Here is a 25552-nt window from a genome sequence, read left to right on the forward strand (position 1 = left end):
TTCTAGGGAATTGTTTCCACTGTGCCTTCAAAAAAGAGGGACATTAAAAGCTTTGGCTCATAGCAAGTTCTCTCCAAGTTGGACACAGTTGGGGGGCTGAATCTTGGCTAAAGAAAGTGGGGTTGGTGATTTCTTTTGTATCCTGGATTTTTTTTTTTTTTTTGAAATTGAACATTTACTTTTTCAAGCTCTCTTCTTGACCTTATGTGATTAACAGTTCTTCCTTCCCCCTTAAAATGGAACCAGAAAATCTCCCATATGTTGGTGTTTTCCAGGGTTCTCCTTTCTTACGTCCTAGAGTTGCTTGGGTTTCTGCCCTTCCTCATAGTTGAGTTTTCTTTTGTGAAAAATATTCATGTACAAGCAAAACATGAACATGGAAGGTTTAATGACAAAATTATGTCTCAAAAGATCTCAGGGCTTCCCTGGTGGCACAGTGGTTGAGAGTCTGCCTGCCGATGCAGGGGACATGGGTTCGTGCCCCGGTCCGGGAAGATCCCATATGCCGCGGAGCGGCTGGGCCCGTGAGCCGTGGCCACTGAGCCTGCGCGTCCGGAGCCTGTGCTCCGCAACGGGAGAGGCCCCAACCGTGAGAGGCCCGCGTACCGCAAAAAAAAAAAAATCTCAGAAGACTGGAAAAAGGATTATAATAGTAATAGGTAGTAAGTAGTAGATTCAGACTATCAACTGAATGAATATAGCAATGTATTATAAAAACAAATTAAAAGATTTTATGTGACTTTAAGCTCAATGTACAGTATAACTGCCAGAAACACTAAAGCATTAGACTGTTTTAATAAGGCCGAGTAACAAAGTTAAAGGAGATGAGTCTTATTTTCCTAGTTTGACCATGATTGGTCTGAAAATTGCTTACATTTATAGCATGCTTTCTGTGTGCCATGTACTGTTTTGAATGCTTTACTTACATTATGCCATTTGATCTTTACACAGCAACTGTATGAAATGGTTTTTATTATTATCTACATTTTATAGATGTGGAAACTAAACTATAGAGAAATTTAATAACTTTCCCAAGGTCACAAAATTAATAACCAAGGCGAATCCAGGAAGTTTGACTTTGAAGCCTGTGCTCTTGACTACTGTACTACACTGCCTGTTTTGTTGCATTTTAAGAATGTTGACTACTAGAATGTGTCCAGAGGGTAAAAGCCTGAATTGAAAGGCTGTAGGTAGAATAGTTGAATAATTTGGATTGTTGAGTCTGGAGAAGGGAAAGGAGGGACCAAGGACTCATTTTTGGTGGTCCTTTGAGGGCAAAAATAAGATAATTGGTGAAAATTATAGGAAGGCAAATTTTATTTTTTATAAGAACTTTGCAACAGCTATTGAAATGGGATTGGTTGCCTTGTAATGAACTTCCCCTTACTAGAGATGTTTCAGTGGAAGCTAGACAAGTATGTGATAGAGATGTTTAAAAAAAATTGAACCTGTATCTGTGAATTAAGGCCAATCATTTCTGAGGTTCCTTTTTTTGGTACATTTCTATATTTCCATATTAAAGAGAGATCTTTAAAATGTCCTAGTGTATACTGCCCTTAAGCAAATGCTTCTGTGAAAAAAAGGCACAGTATTGATTCCTAATGGAAACATGGTGTGAGAGGAGGGGTGTGTCCTCATTTATTTTCATCTAAAACATGAAGGGTTTTTTGTAAATAGCTTTATGATATTGGTAGGGAGTTCTTTGCATATCATGTTAGTGGTATAGGAAACAACAGAAAATAGCTTACTTTTCCAATTCACAAATCAAGTTACTTAAATTGAGTAATAGATCAGAGGTTCCATGGCAATAACCATTGAGGCCCCCCTCTTCCCCTCCCATTTGAAGGATCATGAGAGAACATTAATTGGTGAGGTTCATAGTTGCTATGGAGGGGCTCTAGGAAACTGCTGTGTGAGTTTTCAAATAAAAAATTTCAGTGTGTCAAATATATGTATGTTTTAAATACATTTTGAAGTTATGATCAGTAATGAGAAGGTTAGAATATAGAAGAGATACTGAATTTTAAAAGTTCCAGAATTCCCTGGCAGTCCATTGGTTAGGACTCCACGCTTCCATTGCAGAGGGGCATGGGTTCGATCCCTGGTCGGGGAACTTAGATTCCACAAGCTGCGGCAGCGTGACCAAAAAAAAAACACAAATTCTGATCAGTTGTGATTGCTTCTTGGGTTTGTAGGTGATAGATTGTGAGAAGAAATTCTTCTCTATTTTTTTACATAATTGTTTTTGAATAATTATTAAAAACTAGGCCCCAGGTTACTCTGAAGTGTTTGTTCTTGTTTGGTTTTTAATTTTAATTAATATTTTATTGAGCATCTACTATGAACCAGGTACTATTCTAGATTTTTAAAAATGCACTTCCTTTTCTCAATTATAAAAGCAATACATGTTTAAGAAAATAAAAAGTTAGAAAAGTAGAAAGAAGAAAGTCACAATTGCCTTATTCAAACCATTTGAACCATTCAAACCATTTTGCCATTTGTATTATTTGTATTATTTTGGTGATTTTCTCCTCTGCCTCCTCCCTCTTGTGCTCATCTTCCTCTGTCCCATTTTCCTTTTCTTCCCTCTCATCCTTTTTCTTTCATCTTTTCCTTGATATAACTGTAGCAACCTGGGGAAGGTAGATGTTTTTGTGTACTGGCAACGTCAGGAAGGTTGCTTCATGCGTGAAATGATGATATTGGTAACTACTACAGTAGGATTATTTTTGAGCAGTAAGTGAGTTCGTGTATGTAAAATGTTCAACAGAGGGCTTGGTACATTATTTTTAAAATGCTTATGTTTACTGTTGTAATTTTGAGCTGGATTTATCCTTTAATGTTCTGGGTGATATCGGTATAGTAAGATTTCCTAGACTGAGTTGCTGGGTGGTTGAATGATTGGCCTCTAATTTTCTTTGCTTTTCTTACGAATTGGTACTGTATGTAACTTTCCCCCTCATGTTCTTGAGCCATCATTACAAACTCAGACTTGCACCTCAGAGTTTTTTCAAAACCATGATCAGGTATAAATCAACTTACCTGTTCCATATGATGTGTGGTAGGATTTCTCTGCATACCCCTATGATAACCATTTAATAGAACACTTGATCCAGGTCAAAATAGAATAATGAAAAGTTGCTAAATAGCAGGGCATTTGTTCAGCTCTCCGTGACTGTACATTATGGTGTCTAGTCTGGGTATGAGACTAATGTTTATCATTATGGTACAGAATTCTTGACTACTTTTATGTTCTACCAAATACAAATCTTTAACAGACTCCACCCTGCCCTCCCCCTTAAATAAAGAAAGACTTTGCCAACAAATTTTTTTCTCTCCTTTGAGAGTTAGCTTGGTAATTTGGAGCATATAACCATGATGTTTGGGAGCTGTTTCCATTGTTGCAGTCTGATTGTCCATGGTTTAATCATCAGTAGTTAAGAAAGAAAGCAAAAAATGGCTCCAGGCTGCAGAGTACCATAAAAACTTTCCACCTGGAAGCAATTTTTTTCTAAAAGCCCTTAGGGACTGCTGTCACCCTTCCCCTTCTATTGGCAACAAGGGCCAGAAATACCAGTTCCCTTCAGAGCCAGGTCTTGTTGCAATTTAATCATCTTCCTTTTCCTAGCTTCCAGAGAAGGTTTGAGGAGAGCTAGGGAAATAAATTATTCCCAGACACTTCTACAGTAGATTTCCTTGAACCTTCTAAGTCCCTTCTTCCTCTAATTCCTTCCTTTTCTATTTAGCATTTTAGCTGAAGTACAAATTATTTGCACTGCTAGAACTTGAATTTACTTTTGAAGCAAGAATGTTTATTATTAACTCTAGTGCTTGTCTTTGGAGAAAGTCTAAATGTTGAAACATTTTTGGGCACTGCTTTAGGCCCTTTGTCACTTTATAATGTCTTCTCTGTGGGAGGTGGGCATTGTTCCAGGTGTAAACCCTCAAGGAACTCATGGTCCTGTAGGGGATATAGACATGTAAATAAATCATTACTGTGTAGAGTGCTCAGTGTAGTACCCTTTCAAAAATATGAACAAATAAACATTTCAAAACAAAAGTATCAATTCAGCTTTCCATCAGTGAATGTCATTAGTGGTGGTGCCCATTAATTTCTAGGATATTATCATGCATTTGTTCAAGAACTTTAAGGCAAAACAGGATGATAGTACTTCTGGTGAAATTTACCTCAAATTACACATGGTTTCCTAGGTTCAAGGATGGTTCAGATTTGCACAGTGTCAAAATGAGAGACAGGTGGTAAATGAGGATACTGTGACTGTAAAGGGGTACCATTTATCTTATATGACTTCTTATCAAGGATAGGTCTAGGTGTTTTAACAGAATTTGTTTCTTCATTTTTTTAAAACAGAATTTTAAATATATTTCTTAAAAATAGGCTATTACATGCTGTAACAGGTTTTTTTTTTTTAACTTCTTTATTGGAGTATAATTGCTTTACAATGGTGTGTTAGTTTCTGCTTTATAACAAAGTGAATCAGCTATACATATATCCCCATATCTCTTCCCTCTTGCATCTCCCTCCCTCCCAGCCTCCCTATCCCACCCCTCTAGGTGGTCACAAAGCACCGAGCTGATCTCCCTGTGCTATGTGGCTGCTTCCCACTAGCTATCTATGTTTGGTAGTGTATATATGTCCATACCACTCTCTCACTTTGTCACAGCTTACCCTTCCCCCTCCCCGTGTCCTCAAGTCCATTCCCTAGTAGGTCTGTGTCTTTATTCCCGTCTTGCCCCTAGGTTCTTCATGACCATTTTTTTTTCTCTTAGATTCCATATATATGTGTTAGCATACGGTATTTGTTTTTCTCTTTCTGACTTACTTCACTCTGTATGACAGACTCTAGGTCCATCCACCTCACTACAAATAACTCAATTTCGTTTCTTTTTATGGCTGAGTAATATTCCATTGTATATATGTGCCACATCTTCTTTATCCATTCATCTGTTGATGGACACTTAGGTTGTTTCCATGTCCTGGCTATTGTAAATAGAGCTGCAATGAACATTTTGGTACATGACTCTTTTTGAATTATGGTTTTCTCTGGGTATATGCCCAGTAGTGGGATTGCTGGGTCATATGGTAATTCTATTTTTAGCTTTTTAAGGAACCTCCATACTGTTCTCCATAGTGGCTGTATCAATTTACATTCCCACCAACAGTGCAAGAGGGTTCCCTTTTCTCCACACCCTCTCCAGCATTTATTGTTTGTAGATTTTTTGATGTAACGGGTTTTTAATGTAGTTGAAGTTGGCTTCTTTTGGGAAAAGATGCCTAATATCAGCATATCAGTAAGCAGGAGAAAAGTAGCCTTCAGTATGAATCTTCAAAGAATGGACTCACAGTCCTATTTGGTGTAAATGTCTCCAGAGAGTGCAAGCTTAAATTCTTGCTGGTTTTATGAACAGTTTCTTAGGTTCTGACTAGTTTGTAAGGAGGGGAGTTTTTATATTAGGGTATAGTAGTTGTAGCAGGAAGGGAGGTTTTATAGTAGGGGTGTGTTATGAGCTGAATCTTGGAGGATGAGGAGGAATTTCCCAGATAAAGTGATAACAAGGAGATTCTAGGCAGAGGGACTACATAGCACACTCAGGGAACTTCAAGCAGAGTTGTAGAGTGAGTGTGGGGAGTATTCAGAGATAAATCTGTACATGGATGGGGTCTTACATACTATGCTAGGGACTTTGGACTTGATCCTGAGGCAGGACTTAATCCTAAATTGTGGTGTGCATGTGTGTTTGTGTGTGTGTGGTGTGTGTGTGTTTCATGATCATATTTCATTTAAAGAAGATTACTGTGAGAGAAGTATCGAACATGGATTTTTAGGGAAGTAAGGAGAGGGAGGTGAAAACAGTTGCTTGGAGGAGAGATAATGACGCAGGGCAAGGCAGTAGCAGAGGAGGATAGAGAGGAAGAAAAACATAGAAAAGCTATTATGGAATTAGATTGGGAGGCCTTAGTGATTGATTGATTAGTTGGAGGGAGGTGTGAGGTTGAGTGAGGCGTCAAGGTTAACTTATGTGTTTCTAGTGTCGGTAACTGGGTGACTCTGGTTGTTTCAATTGAGATGGTGAATATAGGAGGGATGTGCAGGTTTGGGTAGAAGAGTTAATGATTTTAACTTTTGACATGCACTGTTTGAGATGTATTTGAGGATGAATGGTGGTTGAATATTCAGGTTTATAGGATTTGATAGATATGCCTTGTTATTGATTTGGGAACCAAAGATGTTTAATTAACAGTGAAATCTGAAGTATTGGTGATATCTCCGAGGGAATATGAAGAATGAGAAGAGATGAAGTCCAAGCAGGTATTGAGGGCCAGAAGGACGAAGAATTATTGGAGACTGAGAAGGGGAATGTAATAGAAACCCTGGGAGTAGATATTTAAGAAAGAGGAGGTGGTTAGCGATGGCACATGTAAAAGAGGAGTCAAGTAAATGATTTGATTTGACAATTAGTAGGCTTTTATTGACCTTAGCAAGAATACGTTCATTGGGGGGATGTGGGTAAGAAACAGGTTACACTGGATCGAAGAGCAAATCCAATTTGAGGAAATGGAGGAAGTGAGTATAGACTGCTCTTTTAAGAATCTTAACTGTGAAAGGAGAAAGAGGGAAAGAGGAAGGATACCAGATTAAAATCATTGGAAGAGAGATTTTAATTTAATAGTACTTCATTTAAAAAACACAAAAAAGCATCAAGTTATTTTGTTAAGAGGGGACATGTTTTGTTAAGAAAAAGAAGCCAGTAGAGCTAAAACATGAAAAGTACAGACATTTAAAAAAGTATTGATGGGGTACAGGAGAAAGGAGATTTTTAGAACATAGGATTAGTCTTATAAGTAAGGTAAGTTGTCTGTTTTATTGAGATAGGAATGCACAAATGTAAGGGTAGATAGAGATATAGATAGACTTGTATATTGGAATGCAGGAAATTAAGAAGATTCATGCCTAATAAGCTTGTATTTTCTTTATGAAATTAGGTGGCAAAAGTAAGTTGCTGGATCAAGGTTGGACTCTTAAAGAGAATGGCAATAGTTTGGAATAAATGTTCTAGTCGTGGAAGAATGAGTTGGTAAAAGACACACCAAATGTTTGGATGCTGCTAACGGTTCATGTATTTGTATAATTAGCTCCATCAGTATAAGGTTCTACACACAACTGTAGTTGAGTCATAAAGGGAATGGCAACCAGTTCTAAATGTTGGTAGATAGACCTGAATAGAGAAGAGTGCTCTTCCTCTGTTGGGGGACTTCTTTTGGTGAGGCTTATAGGTGTGTCTTTTTACTTTGAGGATAACAACTTCCTGTATCTTTCATCAATTCTGGGAAATCCTCAGCTATTTCTCCGAATATTACATGTTTTTTGTTTATTTTTTAAAAATAAATTTATTTATTTATTTTATTTTTGGCTGTATTGGGTCTTCATTGCTGCATGTGGGCTTTCTCTAGTTGCGGCGAGTGGGACTATTCGTTGTGGTGCTCGGGCTTCTCACTGCGGTCGCTTCTCCTTGTTGTGGAGCACGGGCTCTAGGTGCACGGACTTCAGTAGTTGTGGCTCGCGGGCTCTAGAGTGCAGGCTCACTAGTTGTGGCACACGGGCTTTGTTGCTCCGAGGCATGTGGGATCTTCCTGGACCCGGGGATTGAACCCGTATTCCCTGCAGGCAGATGGCAAGCAGATTCTTAACCACTGCGCCACCAGGGAAGCTGTTTGTTATTTTTTACTAGAGCTCCCATTAAACCCATCCTATTCTCCATGTTCTTAACCTTTCTTTACTGTTTCCTGCTATAGGTTGAGTGTTTTGTGTCCCATCAATGTTCATATGTTGAAATCCTAACCCCCAAGGTGATGGTATTAAGAGGATTAAGAGGTGGGACCTTTGGGGGTGATTATGTCAAGAGAGTGGAGGCTTCATGGACAGGATTAGTTTTCTGGGCCATTATAAAGAGGCCCCAGAGAGTTTGCTTGCCCTTTCTGCCCTGTGAGGATACAAGTTGGCTGCCCAGAAGAGGGCCCTCACCTGACCATGCTGGCACCCTGATCTCAGACTTCCAGCTCCAGAACTGTGAGAGAGAAATTTTTGTTGTTTATGTTACCCAGTCTGTGGTATTTTGTTATAGCAGCCTGACAGACTAAGACATTTTACATCTTTTGTCTCTGTGCTGCATTTTGTATAAGTTTTACGCATACGTCCTAGTTAAATATTGTCCCTTCCCGTTTATTAAATTTTTAAATATCAGTAATTATAGTTTTTATTCAGAAAGTTCTATCTTTTCCAGTGTGTCTGTTTTTGTTTTGGTAATTCCCTCATGTTTCTTTAAACATATTACACATTTATTTTTAATTTATACATATTTATTTTCAAGCAAGTCTGATTCTGTTGTTTTTGTTGATTCTTGTTTATATGCTTTGTTTCCTTGTGTGTTTCATGGTTTTTGATACTTGAGTTCAGCTCAAAGGAATGTTATTATTTGTGAAAATAATTAGAACTATTGTTAAGATGTATTCCTCTAGAGAAGCTTTTCCTTTTCTTCAGTCAGTTTTCTGGGGGCACTTAGATAAATTTCTTCAGTCAGTTTTCTGGGGGCACTAAAATAAATTCTCAATTTGAGATATCTCAGACCACACAGGTAATATTAAGTATGAACATGGGCCCTCCCTTTGGGTGAGAAGGCCAGGTTGTGGCTTCAAATTATCCCAGGAGTACGTCTCCCCGCTTCCCTACCCAAAACAAGGAAGTTTCCTTTCAGCCACCTTTTATGGGGAAGAATTTTTCTACATCTTTCACTAAGGGTGTAGCCCTTGGGTGTCTTGGCTTTATTCACTTGGAGACCTCTCATTGGACTCCCCGTCTCTTGTGGGCCCTAGGTTTTGTCTCTTGTTCTCTATATAGCTATAAAATAGAAGCATTAGGGGCTTCCCTGGTGGTGCAGTGGTTGAGAGTCCGCCTGCCGATGCAGGGGACACGGGTTCGTGCCCTGATCTGGGAAGATCCCACATGCCGCAGAGCGGCTAGGCCCGTGAGCCATGGCCGCTGAGCCTGCGTGTCCGGAGCCTGTGCTCCGCAACGGGAGAGGCCACAACAGTGAGAGGCCTGCGTACAGCAAAAAAGAAAAAAAAAAAAAGAAGCATTAGGTTATAAGGGATTGGTAGAATCTGGATTCCTGTTCTAGTTTTGTTTTAGCCTCTGGAAATTTTCCTTATTTTCTTTTTTGCTTAGCCACGCACTAAAAAAGATTTAGAAACTTAATGCAGCAGTTTTAGAAGTTTAGTAGTAGAAAGGTTTTTCATGGTATATCCAGTCTTACATATTGTCCATGGAACTTTATCCTGTTTTGCCTACTTAGTTCTCCATCATGTTTTAGGATGGAAACTCTTCTCATACCTTTTATCCATCCTCCTTTCAGGGTCTTCATTGCTTATAGACTTAAGGTGTCTTAAATTGTGATCATTTATGGCCATGGGGTGTGAAATTAGACCAGGAATTGAATGTGATGTTGGCAAGTCTGGTTCTTTCTCAGAAAATCAGAAAAGTATTTGCGTGTGTGTTTGTTTCATGCATGTGTGTGTGTATCACAGACGCATACATATAGCATACACACTATATAACATACATATATGTGTATATAATGTGTACTTATGTAGGTACATACATACTATACACAACATACGCATTTACAAATGACGTCACATTTATTATAGTTTGATTTAATGATTTTGGGAAACTTGGCTGGTCTAATTTTGTTAGGCCCACATTAAATCTACATGCATAAGGAGACCAGGACTATTCACTTAAGTGTTTCTAATACCTGCCCCCCATTGGTTTGTTTTTCTGTATGAATACCTTTATGATCGCTGTCACTGGAACCATAATGATAATTTTAAGTGTGGAGAATCTGAAGCATTTCTTCAATTAATAGGCAGTCTTTTACAATATTTTCATAGCTCTTCAGAGCAATTATTTAAATTAAATACTTAAATCTTTTGTAAAGGATCTTGAAGAGTTCTACTAACATACACTAGATTCAGACACATTATGATGGTGGTAGATAGTAAGTGAATCAGTAGTTTCATTTTGTTCTAGCTTTACCTGTTTAAGTGTTAAACTTGACACTTTGAATTCCATGCAGTGAAAATGGAGCTAATCTACCAGTGTTAATTATAACCCTGTATATACCAACTGTATTAGATTCAGTCAGTATCACCAGGCTGTAGATGGAGTATTTCTTTTATTTGGCAGTAGCATCTGAAACCCAACTTTTAGCTGTCAGATTTTATGATCACCACTGAAACTGCAATGAAATAAATCTTATTGCACTTAATGCAAATTGATACAGAGGCCAAGATGAAGCCACAAACATATCTTGTAGTGCTTTTGTGTCTTCAGTTGCTTATGCTGATTAATTGTTCTAACAGTGTGACATTATCATGGTAGTAGTTAGAGCAGTCTTCGTATCCTTAATTTGGAGTTTTCTTGCTTTCATTAGTTTATTTCCTAATAGTCTGTTGTTGATTTGACTGATGTTTTGTGACAAGGTCCCCTTCTCCACTTTCCTGTGCTATTTAACCAATACCTGGGTTTTAGTAGGCTCTTTGGCTAGGTGCCATTTGAAACTTCTGTACCCTGTTTTTATCCCTTTGAAAATAGCCATCGTGGAAGTGTGGGGTTCCCTTCCTGCCTTGAGGGAGAGTCCCATCACAACTTCTTTTGGTTGCGTGGGCTATCTTAGTGAAGCCAGTTGGATACCTTGGTATTTGCAAAGTGGGAAAAGGATTTGAATGTATTTGGTCTCCTGTGGCAGTACAAAAACATTTGGGTGTAGTCTTCAGCCTAGACTTCATCAGTTAGCATATGCTTCCCCTGTCATGGATGGTGATATACAGTGATCTACTTTCACATTTTGCACTCAGAGCATCCAAATTACCATAGTAAGGTCTGAATTAAATTGATAGACAAACTGAAGTAAGGAAGGGAAGGGGACTTTAAAATCCTCTTGACCTCCTGCAGTTTCTCTTTCAACATCCTGCTCAAATCTGTTTTTCCACTTTATTTTTAACTTTTGGAATAAACAGAAATACTAATGATGCTTTTATGGAGCTTAATAAGAAGAAAATGTTTCAGGACTAAAACCATGACAGAAGTTAAAAAACATATATATGAAAAAGAAAAGAACAAAAATTCTGGAATTTTTTCTTGGACTAATCAAAAACAAAAGCAAAATGTTCAGTCTTTTGTGTCTTGAAGTTCTCCTTGGTTCTGAAAACATCTCAACAGATAAACTTTCTTTGATATGATACTCTTTTGCATCCATCTTTGAGGCAGTCAGAAACCCACATGTTAGCTTCCTACCCTTACTTCTCGTTCTCTATCTTTAGCATACATGGAGGATCTCCTCTGTGCCAGGCTCTGTGCTATAAGCTGGAGATAAAATGGGTAAGACACAGTCTCAACACACAGGAGATTAACATTTTGGTGTGGGGAAACTGACAAGTGATTGGGTAATCAGAATATAGTTAAATAGATTCTGTGATGGCATTAATAACAAAGGAGGAACACATAACAGAGTCTATGTGATTAGAGAAGGTTTCCAGAAAAAGTAAGGTGCAAGCTGAGATTTGAAGAGTGGATTGGGAGTTAACTCTTAACTAAGAAGAAAACCAGGAAGAGCAGCCTAGGTCCTGGAAACAGGATTCCTTAGCCATGTTTAGACTTTGACTGGTTGCTGGTTGTTTCTTTGATTTGCCTGCTACCTTTGAAGAATGAACAGTGTTGTGCATTTAGGATACTTTGTTTTGAAAGTAGCAGACTATTGAGACAAAGTGGAAATAGGAAGTTTCCCTTAAAATAGGAAATTTATTAATGCACATAACATGAAGGCTGGAGATAGGACTGTTTCAGGATTGGCTCATCATCAAGGACCCAGTTGTTTTCCATCTTTCCCCTTTGCAATCCTCAAATTATTGGCAATATCTCCTCTCTTCTCAGGATGGCTGCTTCATCCCTAAGCATTGTATAGGACAATGTCCAAAGTAGGAAAAGCAGTTTCTTTTCCTGCATCCTTCAGGAAAGAAACCTTTCCTTGGATCCTCACTTCCAAAATTCCCTTTACTTCCATCAGTGAGTTGTGTCATCTGTTAACTGGTCACTGACAAGGGGAATGGAATTACCATGATTGGTCTAAATTAGTATTTACCCCTTGCAGTAGGATGGAAAGGTGAAATACCAGAACAAATTGGAACTCTTCCAGCAGGAAGAAAGGAATAGCTGTTGTGTAGGCACAACTAATAGGCAGCAAACTCATCATAAAGTGTGTGTGTGTGTGTGTGTGTGTGTGTGTCTTTTAAAAAACCACTTAGCTTTGTGTCAGGCTTCATATTGCATTAGTTTTTCCTGTTTTCTTTGGGAGTCAGGCCCAGGTGTATCAGTAACAAGCAATATAATTTTGATTAAGGCATTTAACTTTTCTTGGCTTCAGTTTCCTCCATTGTACAATAAAAGCTTTGTATTCCATCCCCGAGACCTCTTTCAACTCTAATGTTTTAGGGGTCCATGTGACTTTCTTACTTTCCTTTGCTCTAAAAGGAGACAGACTGATGTACTACAGAGAACACTTTCTAGCTGTGTGGATTTGGCAAGTTACTTCATCTTCTTGGGTTTTAAGTTCCTCAGTTATAAAATGGGAATAATGTCTAATTTATAAGGTGCCTAGGATTTAAATGAGATAACACATGCTCATTACATTATTTATTTATTTTCTCTTTTGACAGATTGGAGCTGATGTTAAGTTCTTGCAAGTGATATAATCCTGTAATGATTCAGTACTTGGCAATCATAAATATTTTTGTTGAATAGAATTCCTGAAGTGTTTTATAAATTAAAATCTCTCTCTTAATCTAGGTGGAATGTTTAGAAGTATGTGTCAGATATGGACACTAGGGTAAAACATTTTACTTTTTGCAAAAACCTGTGGTTTACTTGGGATTTTTTTGGAAATTAGACTCCACAAGGCAGCATTTATGTAGTTGAGTAAAAATTTAGGCTATTAAAAGTTGCTAGTTTCCAAACATATCTTATTGTTTACATTTCACTAGGTACCAGAATATTCTTTGGATTATCACAAATAATTAAACGAGTGGTGCAGTTTATTTTGTAGTCTTGTTTAATTGTGACATACCTATGGCACACATGTCAAAAGCATATGACTTTGTTTTCAAGATCCTGCTTTCTATTAGAAACGGATGTTTAAACATTAGAGTACTTTATATAAAATATCATTTAATAACAAGTTATAAGACTTTGGCTAGCAAGTATTATAGAATATAGTTTTTAGATTTTTAAGCAGCCTCTCTTTGCTTGGTCACATCAAATTTAAGTTTCAAAGCATGTTAGAAATGGGCCATCACTAGATGGCAGTCTTTCTCCAGTTTAATCCATTTATTGTGGGGGAGGGAGATAACTGTTCAGGTGCAATGTTGATTACCAATATTAGGTTAATTTCAGGAGATCTATGACTTTTCCAGAATTTAAGACTTGTTTATTTTTGTTTTTAGCATTTTATATCTGATAGCTGGTTAGCACTAAGTCTGAGATACAGGTGAAATGCTGATGCGAGTTGAACTGTTAGGTACTAATTATAGTTGCCTTTTCCTGTTAGGCAGTTTGAAACAAAACCTTTAAATCAGTGGTTTTTAACCCTTTGATAACCAGATGAAAACTGTGGATGTTTCCCTTAAAAATGTGCTTCTGCTTATACACATAAAATCTGGAAATTGTGGTTTTCCAGATGCATACTCATGGAACACAGGTTAATTAAATATAGCCCAAAACTCCTGTTTTAGATGTGTGGGTTTTACATTTTATTCTAACTTTTAAAATTCTCAAGATATTCAGGAGATTCACTATAAATCTTTCATGTTATTCAACATTATTATAATTGAAGAGAATATTAGAATCATAAAGGCCCTAAAATAGGAGAAACAGGTGGGGCCTAGTGATAAGGATGTAGAAAATTCATTAACTTGTTTTGAACTACCTCTTTACACTGTTCTGAAAAATGTATGATCTTTACATTATTGCTGACTGGACTTGAAAGTGGAAGTGAATTGCAGAAATTTAGAGCTAGGCTGATGCTAAAGAGGATTTCTAATTGATTGCTTCCTATTTTCTAATGAGAAAGCTGAGGGTGAGAGAGATTAACTGAATTGACCAAAGACTCATAGCTAGTTAATTACATTGCTAAACACCAAGGCCATGCAGTCAGGCAGCAAAAATCCACTCTTCCTTTCTTTGATTTATACTTTTTTTTAATAGAAAGTTCAGGGAGCTAGGATAAATTATGCATTTCTTAACTATGAGATTTTCTTCTCCTTGAGGTTATCTTTTGTCATATTAATGTAGATCTTTGGAGGGAGAAAAATAAAAAGTTTTACATTGTAGAAGGAAGTATACTTACTACCTAACTTAAAAGTATTAATGGGTCAAGATATAACTGAATTTGAAACCAAGAGGCTTGTCTCAGTATTGAATAATAATCTTCTTATGCCATTTAGACTGATGAATTTTCCGTGGTTATTCCTCTTCTTCAAATGGCAAGGAATACTGGTGCCTTTACATGGAAGTCTTTCTTTTCCTTTCCTTTGGAAGAGGAAAAGTTATGCTTTTTTTGAGTTTAGTTGAAATGTCAATAGTAGATTCTGTCTTGTGTTTCCCAATAGCTCTTTTAGGCAAGTGGTTATGCTATAGTATGTCTTAGTTGTCAAAGCCGGGATTGTTTATAATTTATTTGAAGATCTTGTCCCTTTATTTGAAATGAAGGAGAATGAATCTGGATTGCTCTCGTTTTTCTGAAGTAAGTGTTCAGAATTCTTACCAGAATCCAAACTTGTATATATATTTTCTATGGTTACTGCTTGAGTTCTGGGTAGTGGAAGTGATCTGCTGAGGAGTGGGTGCTCTCTTATCCACAGGACCAGGGTGGTGATCTGGTACCTACAAATGATTATAGAACCAGAAAATGTTGGTAATGAGCAAATGTATATTTGTTGAATAAATGTCAGAGATCAAAGTGTTCTTAGATAGAGATAATGTTATTCATTTACTCAATGAACGTTTACTCACTGCCTATTACCTGTCTGGCACTGTTGTAGAGGTACAGTGGTGAATTGGCAGACAAAGTTCTTGCCCCGGAGTTTACAATCTAATTGGGATGGGTTGGGGGGAAGATAGATAACAAACTATGGATGATGAGAAGGAGAAAGTTGCTTGAAGATATAGGGTGTGAGTGTTACTAGCCTAAGAACAGTAAAAACAAAATTCTTGAGGCAGGAAGAGGCTAAAAAAAAAATCCTCTGTAGCAGGAGCATAGAGGATGGAGGAAGGCAAGGCTAGGGGGTGGGACCTAGAGAGAAGCAAGGTTAGAGAGCTAATCAGAGGTTAGATTATGTGGTATGTTATAGGCCGTGGTAAGGATTTGTGATTTTTATTCCTTTTGTAAAGAGAAGGAATTGGAGCGATTTAAGCAGGAGGCTACATCTGAACTATTGCTTCATAAAGACCATTTTTACTGCTGTGTGGAGAGTATCTGCATTGGGACAGGGAGTAGAGGGGATGAAGACTGCAGAACGGAGACTTTTAGGAGGCTATTGCATTGATCCAGTGTGCCAATGATACAGGTTTAGACTAGGGTTTTAGTGGAAATGGAGGGATGGTGGTCAATTTTAAGATATGTTTTGGAGGTTGAGTTGTCAGGACTTACTAATGGATTGGATGGGGTGTATGATGGAAAGAGGTACATGAGGAGTGATTCCTGGATTTGCATTTTTGACTTGGGCAACTGGATAGTGCCATTAGCTGAGATGGGGTAGCTGAGTGGTGGGGAGCATCAGGTTTGGGAGTGGAGATAGTTTGGTGATAGATGGTTTTTTTGTTTTTCTATGTTAAAATTTGAGATGGCTTTTAAAAATCCAATTGGAGTTGTTAAATTATAGCTGGGTATTTGAGTCTAGTGCTCAGAATTGAGGGTATAGATTAGGAAGTCTACCACTGTAATAGATAGTATTATAAAGACATGGGATTAGCTGGCATTTCTTGGCGAGAGGGCATAGGTAGGGAAGAGAAGAGCTTTTACGAATATTTAGAAAAAGAATAGAGGAGGAGGAGCCCAGGACAGAGATTGAGAAGGCATGTCAGTAAAAGGATGAAAATCACTTAGTGTGGTATCATTGAAGTCTAGAGAAAAAGGTGTTTCAAGAAGGAAGGTATATTTAAACCATAGCAAATGCTGCCTTTAGGTACAGTAGGATGGATGCTAACTAATGGGGGCTGAGGAAGTAGAAAGAAGTTTTGCTGGGAAGGGGAGCAGAGAAATGAGATGGTAGCTGGAGGGAAACGTGTAGGTAAGGACAGGTTTCTTAAAGTCATGTTTAAATAGCCATGAGAATGACTTAGTGGAGTGGGAGAAATATATAATACAGGATAGGGATAAAAGGGAATAACTGCAGGAGTAAAGTTCTTAGAGACAACAGGAATGACTGTAGATAAGAGCTTGAAATACTTTTTCCATTGTTATAGGAGGGTGGACAGAATAGGAGTTTCAGATGTAAGTAGGTTGGTTGAGGAGAGGAATTTTTTTTTTTCCTGTGAAGTGCAGCTGAGAGCCAGAGAGAGGGTAGACATTTGAGGAGAGGAGAAGTAAGGTTTTCACACATTTTGGAGACTACAAAGTGATTTTTTGGTGGTGGTATTTGGCGGGATAATTTCATTATTTTTAACTAGTGGTGTCTGGCTGCCCAATTTAAATTTGTCGTAAGATAGCTAAACTGAGTCTAGCAGCACAGTTACGTGATTTCTCTCCAGCAGCGTCAGGTTCTTGGGTATAATCTTGGAGTAAATGTATAGTTGGGTTTATCCAAAATTAAGTTTTTCTAGATTAGTTTAATTGAGAAAGAAAGGTACGGAGGAATTGTAATTCAGTCCTTTCATTTTATGATGAGAATTCTGTGATGAATACTGTCAAACACTTACATATTTTTCAGTAAATAAGGAAACAAAATTTTGGATTTTCCTAAAAAAAATACTCATCTAGCATTGGGGCAACATTAATACAATTGGATTACTCTGTGGTTTATGTAACTTAAATACCTGATTTCCAAATAAATTTGCTTCTGGGTTTGTAATTCTGTTTCTCTTTCTTAGATGTAAATCTGGTATAATCTCCATGCCATTTTTTAAAAAGGTCTGTCTATGATGGTGAGGAACATGGACGATTCATGGAGAAGCTTGAAACTCGCATCCGCAATCATGACCGAGAAATTGAGAAAATGTGCAACTTTCATTACCAGGGCTTTGTGGACTCTATAACGGAACTGCTGAAAGTAAGAGGAGAAGCCCAGAAACTCAAAGTAAGGAGACTCTAAGACTTGTTTCTCTCTGTCTTGGGGTTTTGATGAACATTAAAAGAGTGGGGAATACATTGCAGGTGACATATTTGTACTAAAAATTTTTGAATAGTAAGAAAGGAGTTTATACTGCAACATAGATAACTGGGATTATGGCTTTTAGCTGGAAAGGATACTGTTTTAAGTTAAAATTTATTTGGGATAACTATGTGTGGATGAGAACCAATGACAAGAATCAGTTTCTTTCAAACAGAAACTCGGTTCACTCTTCATGTCATCTGTCTGCTTCCTTGCTAGATGAAAGCCATCACTATTGGATGACAGAATTGCAAGGCATGGCTGTAGAAGTCTTTGCAGCAAGGCAACCTGAGCCAAAGGAAAAATAAAATTAGTGTTAGTTGGGGAATGTCTTCTACCAAAGCATGAAGGTTCTTTCTTGATATGACAGATTTAAGTTCAGGAAAGAGGCTAGCTATATTGGTTTTGTCCCTGGCATAGCAAATTCACATATCTTGGGTAACTGACTTTGATACAGAAATATTACTGTATTTGATTATGGGATGCTGTCCTAGTGCCCATTGTTACATAATAAACAATATATACCATATTATCTTTATAAAATTTCCAAAATTTTGAAGTCCAAAACACATTGGGTCCCAAGGTTTCAGATAAGAGTTTATGGACCTGTACAACAACTATCCAATCATCATAAGAAATATAATATTGCCAACAAAATTAAATCTCTCTTTTTTATCCTTCTCAGTGACTCTCTCCACCCTCCCCTCCAAAAGTAACAACTCTTCTGATTTGTTATTAATGTTCTTTAATGCTTAACTATTTTAATTGAAATTAACTTAGATTCCTTTCTCAGTCAGTGTACCAAATTTAATTTCAGATGAACTAAAGAGTTAAATGTAAAAAAACCATAAAGGAACTAGTAGAAAATATAGATGAATATTTATGTGATTTTTAGGAGTGAGGGATACATTTCTAAACACAGTTCCTAAGCCAGAAAGAAAATATTGATAGGTACGACAACATTAAAATGAAAGAACTTTCTACGTAGAAGTTAAAAATGTAAAGGTAAATAATAAATAAAAATATTTACAAATACACATGACAAATGATTGATATCTTAACATAGAAAAAGTCTACAAATTAATAGGAAAAATATGAACACTCTAATAGAAAACTGAGAAATACATGTTAATATACAGTTTACATAAGAAGAAATATAAGGGAACTCTACAATTTAGAATTAAAGGAATGCAAATTTAAACAATAAAGTGCCACCTAATAAAATGACGAAGATGAAACAAATATTAAGATTGGAGATGATACCTATCAACCTGGGAATGCCTGGTTGGAGTGTAGACTGTTAACAACTTTTAAGGAGAACAATTTTATTTATCAATACTGAAAACTCCACATAGTTTTAAGATTTATTCTACAGCTACAGGTGCATGTACAGAGATGTTCATGTGTTTTTTTTTTAATGGCTAAAACTTTAAGATGTCCCTGAAAGTGATGTAGTAGAGGATTAGTAAAATAAATCATGGTATATCCATTTAAAAGAGTAATAAACTACAATATATTGTAGAAGGATATCTGACATGGGAAAGCATTAGAAATGTTTGCTTAATGTATAAAGCAGATTAAAAAGTATGAACAGTTTGATTCCATTTAAAAAGTTATACTGAGTTTTGGGGGGCTGAAAAGCGTCAAATGGACAGAAGTATCTGAAATATGTGAAAACAAAGATACGGGGCTTCTGCCAGGAGCTGTGTGTGCTGTTTGTCCTCACTCAGCCATCCCAGCTTCCCATCCATCTTCACCTTGGGCTGTTCTTGATGCCTGTATTCCAAAACCTCTCCCTCTGCTCCTTGGGCCCTTTGTCCATGATGAGCAACGGGGTGCTCTGTGTCTGGTTACTGAAGTAGTCATGTGGTTAAGTACCTGAATATTGCCCATAATGCTCACCATTAACACCTGGGAGACACTGCTCTAGGGGGCATCCATTCAACCTGTGTTAAGAGCCTATGGAACTTAGAAATTCTTGAACTTGAGAAAAGAGTTTAGAAAATGGAAAAGGTTAAGTATTACTTACTGTCAGTACTATTTGAACATAACAATGAAAAATCCTACTCTCTCTAGAATGTCCATTATTTCTTTTGATTCACAGTATGTATGTTGGTACGTGTGTGTGTATATATACACACATACATATATATGTTCTCTGAATCAACAAGTACCATCCTAGACAGGCAGTATAGATTTCCTCCCATTGTTATGTTCAAATAGTATTGAAATAGTAATTACCTTTCTTATCAGAAGCTTTGGTTAGGCTCCTATGAATGTTTTAGAACTCTGGTTTGCATGAAATCAATTTAGTGGGCCATGATCCGTATTTTTAATAAAAATTGAAATAGAATAAAAAAGGAAGCAACGAAGTGTATTACATGTAGTAAGTCCAAACATTGTTTCTTAAAAATTTTGTTTCTTTGTGTGTGTGTGTGTGCGCATCTGCATTCCCTATACTTGTGTACTGGGTTGCAATGTAAAATATATTTCTTACAATGAGTTTGAGGTAAAAAAAATTTCAGAAATGGTAAACAAGTTATTTTAGTAGAAACAGCAATGCTGAATTTAGTAGTATTTATGGAAGGTTGAATTTTCTGAAATCTGTTTATGTGAAAAAAAATCTAATTATTCTTGAACAATGATCACTCAAGGCAACCCACCCCATTTTTATTCACATCGCTTAAAAGCTTTTTCTTGTATTGAGCTGATATTAATCCCATTTTTGAATAACATTCATTTATTGATTTGAATAATAAACTTTTCAGTCTTACTTATTCTAGACCAAGGATCAGCAAGCTGTATCTTGCAGGCCAAATCCAGCTTGCCTCCTAATTTTGTAATAAAGTTTTATTGGAACACAGCAATGCCCATTCATTTATGTTATGTTTATGGCTGCATTTTTGCTACAATGGCAGTGCATGTGGTAATCTGCTCAGAAAGTGATAGTCCAGGTATAGTGTATAGTGTATAGTTTAGGGCAAAGTTTTCAAAGGTGTGTTCCTGAAAAACTAGTTTCTTAAGATGATCCTCAATAAAAGGATGTTACAAAAAGTAAGTTGGAAAACACTGTATGATATCTCCTTGGGCTTCAGGAAGTCCTGAATAAACTAACCTGTTTAGTGGTATTTCCCATACATATTGATGTGTGTGTGTGTGTGTGTGTGTGTGTGTGTGTGTATGTACAGAGTGCAGAGTATCTTTTAACTACCATTTCTTGGTGTTCCAAGAGACATAATAGGAAATGCTGGGTTAAGGTAGTGTCTTAAAAGCGTAAGGAGTCGCAGTTATTGGTGGAAGTATGGAAAGCTTCTATTAAAGAAAGCTTTAGAAGTTAATGTTGCTCATGTTTTGGTAATGTTTAAGAAAGTGAGGAAATTACTATTCTATATACTTAATTTTTTTATATCAGTTGATTCTTCAAAAGTGGCTACCAAAATAAGTGGTGCCAGTTCCTTTAAATTATGAACTGTACCTAACTTTAAAGCTTGTTCACCTGATTTTGACTGTCTGATGGAGAGATTAATTTAGAAAAATGGGAATGTGGAAGTGTTAGAAACTATTAAGAATTAATGATCCAAAAAATTAAGACAAAAGGTTTTCTAAAATTAGATAAGTAGAAATATTTGACCTGAGTTAAAAAGTTCAATTTATACTCAAGTTTTCCAGGAATACATTGGTGAAGTGAGGACTATCTATGAAAAAATTTGTTCTTTGTACACATAGTAGAGATGGTAAGGTTCTTTGTGGGTTATTTTTTCTATTATATTTTTTCTTTCCTTTCCAAATGAAAGTGTGATCTTTAGTTATGTTATTTTAGTTTGTAATATTTCAAACTGAACATATTTTTTAGTAATTTTTTTTATTGTTCCAAAGGTCATACAAATGTTCAGTAGAAAAGTTGATATAATTTCATCCCAAGAGAACACCACTAAACCAAAATGTGGTGGAATATGGAAACAATCTGAATACCTATTCTTAGTCTTTTCATTTAAAATTTTGATCTTATCCAACTATTATCTAAGTGTTTTTTATGAGTTTAAATTGTCTTCTCTCCACAGAATCAAGTGACGGATACTAATAGAAAACTACAACATGAGGGAAAGGAAGTAAGGCCAATTTACCTTTTGAAAAAATCTTTTCTGTTTCCTGTCATTCTCTTTAATAACTGTGTTCTTGATTTAGTGGCTTGTAAGACCATAAGCAGCATGTTGGAGGAACTTGGACATTATCATTGCTTTTCCTAATGTTTATCTGAAGTAAATGAATATGGCACTAGAAAGCTTAATGAGAGTATGTAGCCGCCTTCCTTAGCTGTGTTTTTAAATCACTTGAGTAGTCATAAGATGGCCAATGCTGTTTCCTCTGCCTGGAATGTTCTTTCCCAAATGTTTACCTACTTCACACTTTTGCTCCTCACATGTTACCTCCTTCATGAGGCCTTTTCTAACCACCTTATTTAGACTTGCAGTCTCACTTTCATGCCTTGTATTCTTTTTATCTTTCCTGCTTTACTTTTCTCCATTGCACCTATCATGCTTTGGTATTATACAGTTTTCCTTATATGTTTGTTTTTTGTTTGTCTCTTTCCATTAGAAATTAAGCTCCATGAGGTCAGGATTTTTTTTTTATTTTTAACTGCATTGCCATATCCCCTCTACCTGCCTAAACAGTGACTGACACAACATGAATATGCATAAGTATTTGTTAAAAAAAAAAAGAATCTTTGATTCTGTTAATTGATATACTCACCATTTAAATCATCATAGTTCATAAGATTATTTTACATCCATTTTCTCACTTAATCCTCATGACAGACCTACGACAAGGTCAGGACTGGTATTATCACTATTTTATTGATTAGGAAACTAAAACAGATGATTTGCTAAAGTTTACATAGTAATTGGAAGGCTGGGACTAAAACCCAAGTTTTCTGACTTACAGTCTATTACCGTTCTCTGTATCATATACCTTCCTCATTGCCTAATACTTAATGTTTAATTTTAATAATCTTTAAGATTAGCCTTTGATTGTCTTATCAGTAACTTAATCAGGACCATTCCCTTTTTTCTTTTTTGCGTAGTATCTAAGTAGATAACTTTTAGAAAAGGGTATGGGATAAATACTATAAGAGGTCATGTAGTTATTGCTTTTTAAAAGTTTGTCTCACATATTTTAAGTTTTTGCAAAGAATGCAGTTTCTTCTGGTTTTATTGTGGTATGACTTCAGATGGAAGACTTTAAAATGCTGTGAGAAGAAAAGTGAGTTACTCTTCATTAAACTGGAACTCTTGGAAAAGCCACAGCTTCTAACTGTGTGGTTTATTTGTTGAAATACAGATTTAGTTGCAGATTATTTTCAAGATTCATTTGAAGCTGTATAGGAAGGACTGTTTTCCTCTAGGAGTCTAGCACTGATGACAGAAATATAGGATCTTCTTAGAAGATTGATGAAATATAAATCATGAAGAGTCTGAATAGGGTGTGGAGCAAATATGCACGCTTTTTCTTTTCTCCTGGATAGCCCCTGAATTTTAAGATTTCATTTCACCTAGCCTTTTCTAATGTAGTATGCATGCATCTTGGGGAGAAAGTAGGAAACCATACAGGGATGTTTTACTGGTTGAGAAAGGCAGTTCCGTAGTCCACTTGGCAGGTCTTACTATGAAACTGTCTGGGATTTTCTGATGAATTGAACATAGGGTGGAAAAATGTGACTGAAAGCTTTTTATTTACAGCTGTTGGCATAATTCAGTTTTTTTCCCTCTTGCTAAGCTGGTAATAGCAATGGAAGAGCTGAAGCAGTGTCGACTACAACAGAGAAATATTTCTGCCACTGTTGATAAATTAATGCTGTGTCTTCCAGGTGAGGAACTGGAAAAAGAGTAGAATTCTTGATGCAATTCCTTTAGCTTGAATTAGTCTTTTCACTTTCTCTAAATAATGCTTGTGTGCTCTTTCTCCCCTTCTCTTTCAAGTCCTGGAGATGTATAGCAAACTGAGGGACCAGATGAAAACTAAAAGGTAAGATATTTTTTTGTTGAATACTTTGTATTATCTAAAATTTCTGTTATTTAGAATTTTTTTAAAAGTCCACATTTAGCATAACCTTTCAAAAAATAATTAAGTCCATATAACATCTTCTCTTGCCTTTTGTATATCTATTGATTCATCCTGAGAGTTATTTACATATGCTGATGTATTTTGTCATGTATTATGTTTAATAAAAAACACTACACGTAGTTTGATTTTTAGAAGACCCAGCTTTTTAGGGGAAAAACATGTAACTGTTTTAGTGATAGTTAATTTGAGAAACATGCTTCGGTTTAGTATTATAGTAGAAAAAATAGTTACTGGTTTTGCTGGGGTGGATCAGTCAGGGTTCTCCGTTGAAATAGAACCAGTGGTGTGTGTGTGTGTGTGTGTGTGTGTGTGTGTGCAGAGAGAGAGAGAGAGAGAGTGATTTTTTTAGCAAATTGGTTCCCATGATTATGGAGGTCCAAATCTGCATAGTAGGCTGATAGGCTGGTGTCAGGGAAGAGTAAATATTGTTGCCTCAGTCTGAAGGCAATCTGCTGGCAGAATTCCGTCTTCCTCTGGGGAGTTTAGTCTTTTTCCTATCAAGGCCTTTAACTGATTTAACGAGGCCCACCCACATTATGGAGAATGTTCATCTTTACTCAGTCTACTGATTTAAGTGCTAATAATCTCATGTAAAAAAATAACTTCACAGAAATATCCAGAATAATATTTGACCAAATCTCTGGGTACTATGGCCTAACCAAGTTGATATATAAAATTAACCATCACAAGGGGCAAGGTCAAGGTTAAGTTCAGAGGAGTCTTTTCCTGTGTGTTATTTTCATCTGGTTTTATTCCACAGGAAACTTGATAGTGACTCTTTGGCTCTTCTTCCCAAACTAGAGTAAGCATCTCCACCCTCTCTGCCCTGGAGTACCCTGTGGTATGATGGGGGTATGTGAAGCTATAAGATAAACAGGACACGTCTTCCTGGAATGTTAATTTTACCTAGTTTTGAGGGAAAAAGTATGGAATTAAAATGTATTTAATACTGAAATAAGATTAAAAATATTGTGAATAAAAATGATAAATTCTCAAGAATTTTAGAGTTAAAGCATGAGGCATCAATATTTTTTGAATTTCTTAAGATTATTTCCCAGACTGCCTTCTCCCTGGGAGGATACATTCATATAAGAGAACATAGGTTGAACAGTATGAGAAATTCTGTTCAGTGAGATAGAAAGTAATATTATTTCCCTGATAACCTTTTTGTGAAGTTCTAAAATTATAGAAAATTACAGAGATTAAAAAAAAGCTTCAGTATCAACTTCTCTGAATTAACAGATAGCAACAATTCCAGTTTTGATTCATATATATGTAAATATTTATGACATATATATAAACACATATGGACAGAAAGAGGTAAAATGTACATTTTAAAAAATTATAGATAAAACTCATATCCCCTTCTTCAGTCCTATCCCTTTCCCTACTCCGTTGGGGAAACTATTATCATAAATTTGGTGTGTCCTTCTAGTCCATGTTTTTAATACCCATAAATCATATGTTGTATTTTGTGTTTTTAGAAACATTTACATGAATAGTTCTCAGTCCTTGTTTTTTTGAGAATCATTCATTCAATAAAAATGAATTGAGTACTTACTGTGTTGTTAGGCATTGCTCTTAGTGCTGGGAATATAACTCTGAACAAAATAGACAAAAATATCTGCTGTTGTGGGGCTTACGTACTGGTGGAGAGCTTTTACATTTATGTATAGAGATCTAGTTCACTTATTTTAATTGCTGTATAGTAGTCCCATTATATGAACAACGTACATTTCTCCTCTTAATTTGAGTGGCTATCATAAGTACTGTTCACCAGTATTTCTAGCTCAGCCTTTTTCTGGCACAAAGAGTAGGTTTATATGTCTTGGGCTCCTTTTAGCTGTATCAACACCGCACACTGAGTTGCCCTCCTATATTGTATCCTCCTTACTCTAGTTGGGCTCTAATACCCTGTGTTATGCTTCT

General features: G+C 36.4%; 1 protein-coding gene across 8 annotated transcripts in view; it reads left to right on the forward strand.

Annotated features, from left to right (window-relative positions):
* The window catches only part of EXOC6B (exocyst complex component 6B), a 702680-nt gene that overhangs the window by 62099 nt on the left and 615029 nt on the right, over positions 1-25552 (forward strand). For 7 of the 8 annotated variants that reach the window (XM_029232675.1, XM_029232678.1, XM_029232676.1 and 4 more), the window contains exons 2-5: positions 17260-17425; positions 21562-21609; positions 23276-23366; positions 23479-23524. In XM_029232675.1, the coding sequence (XP_029088508.1) occupies positions 17260-17425; positions 21562-21609; positions 23276-23366; positions 23479-23524 (351 nt within the window). Of the gene's footprint in view, positions 1-17259; positions 17426-21561; positions 21610-23275; positions 23367-23478; positions 23525-25552 lie in introns of those variants that run through there. The other variant, XM_029232682.1, reaches the window with a different exon arrangement.

Source organism: Monodon monoceros, unplaced genomic scaffold (genome assembly GCF_005190385.1).
Source record: "Monodon monoceros isolate NGI ecotype Baffin Bay Population unplaced genomic scaffold, NGI_Narwhal_1 Super_Scaffold_19, whole genome shotgun sequence".
Classification (NCBI taxonomy): Eukaryota; Metazoa; Chordata; class Mammalia; order Artiodactyla; family Monodontidae; genus Monodon; species Monodon monoceros.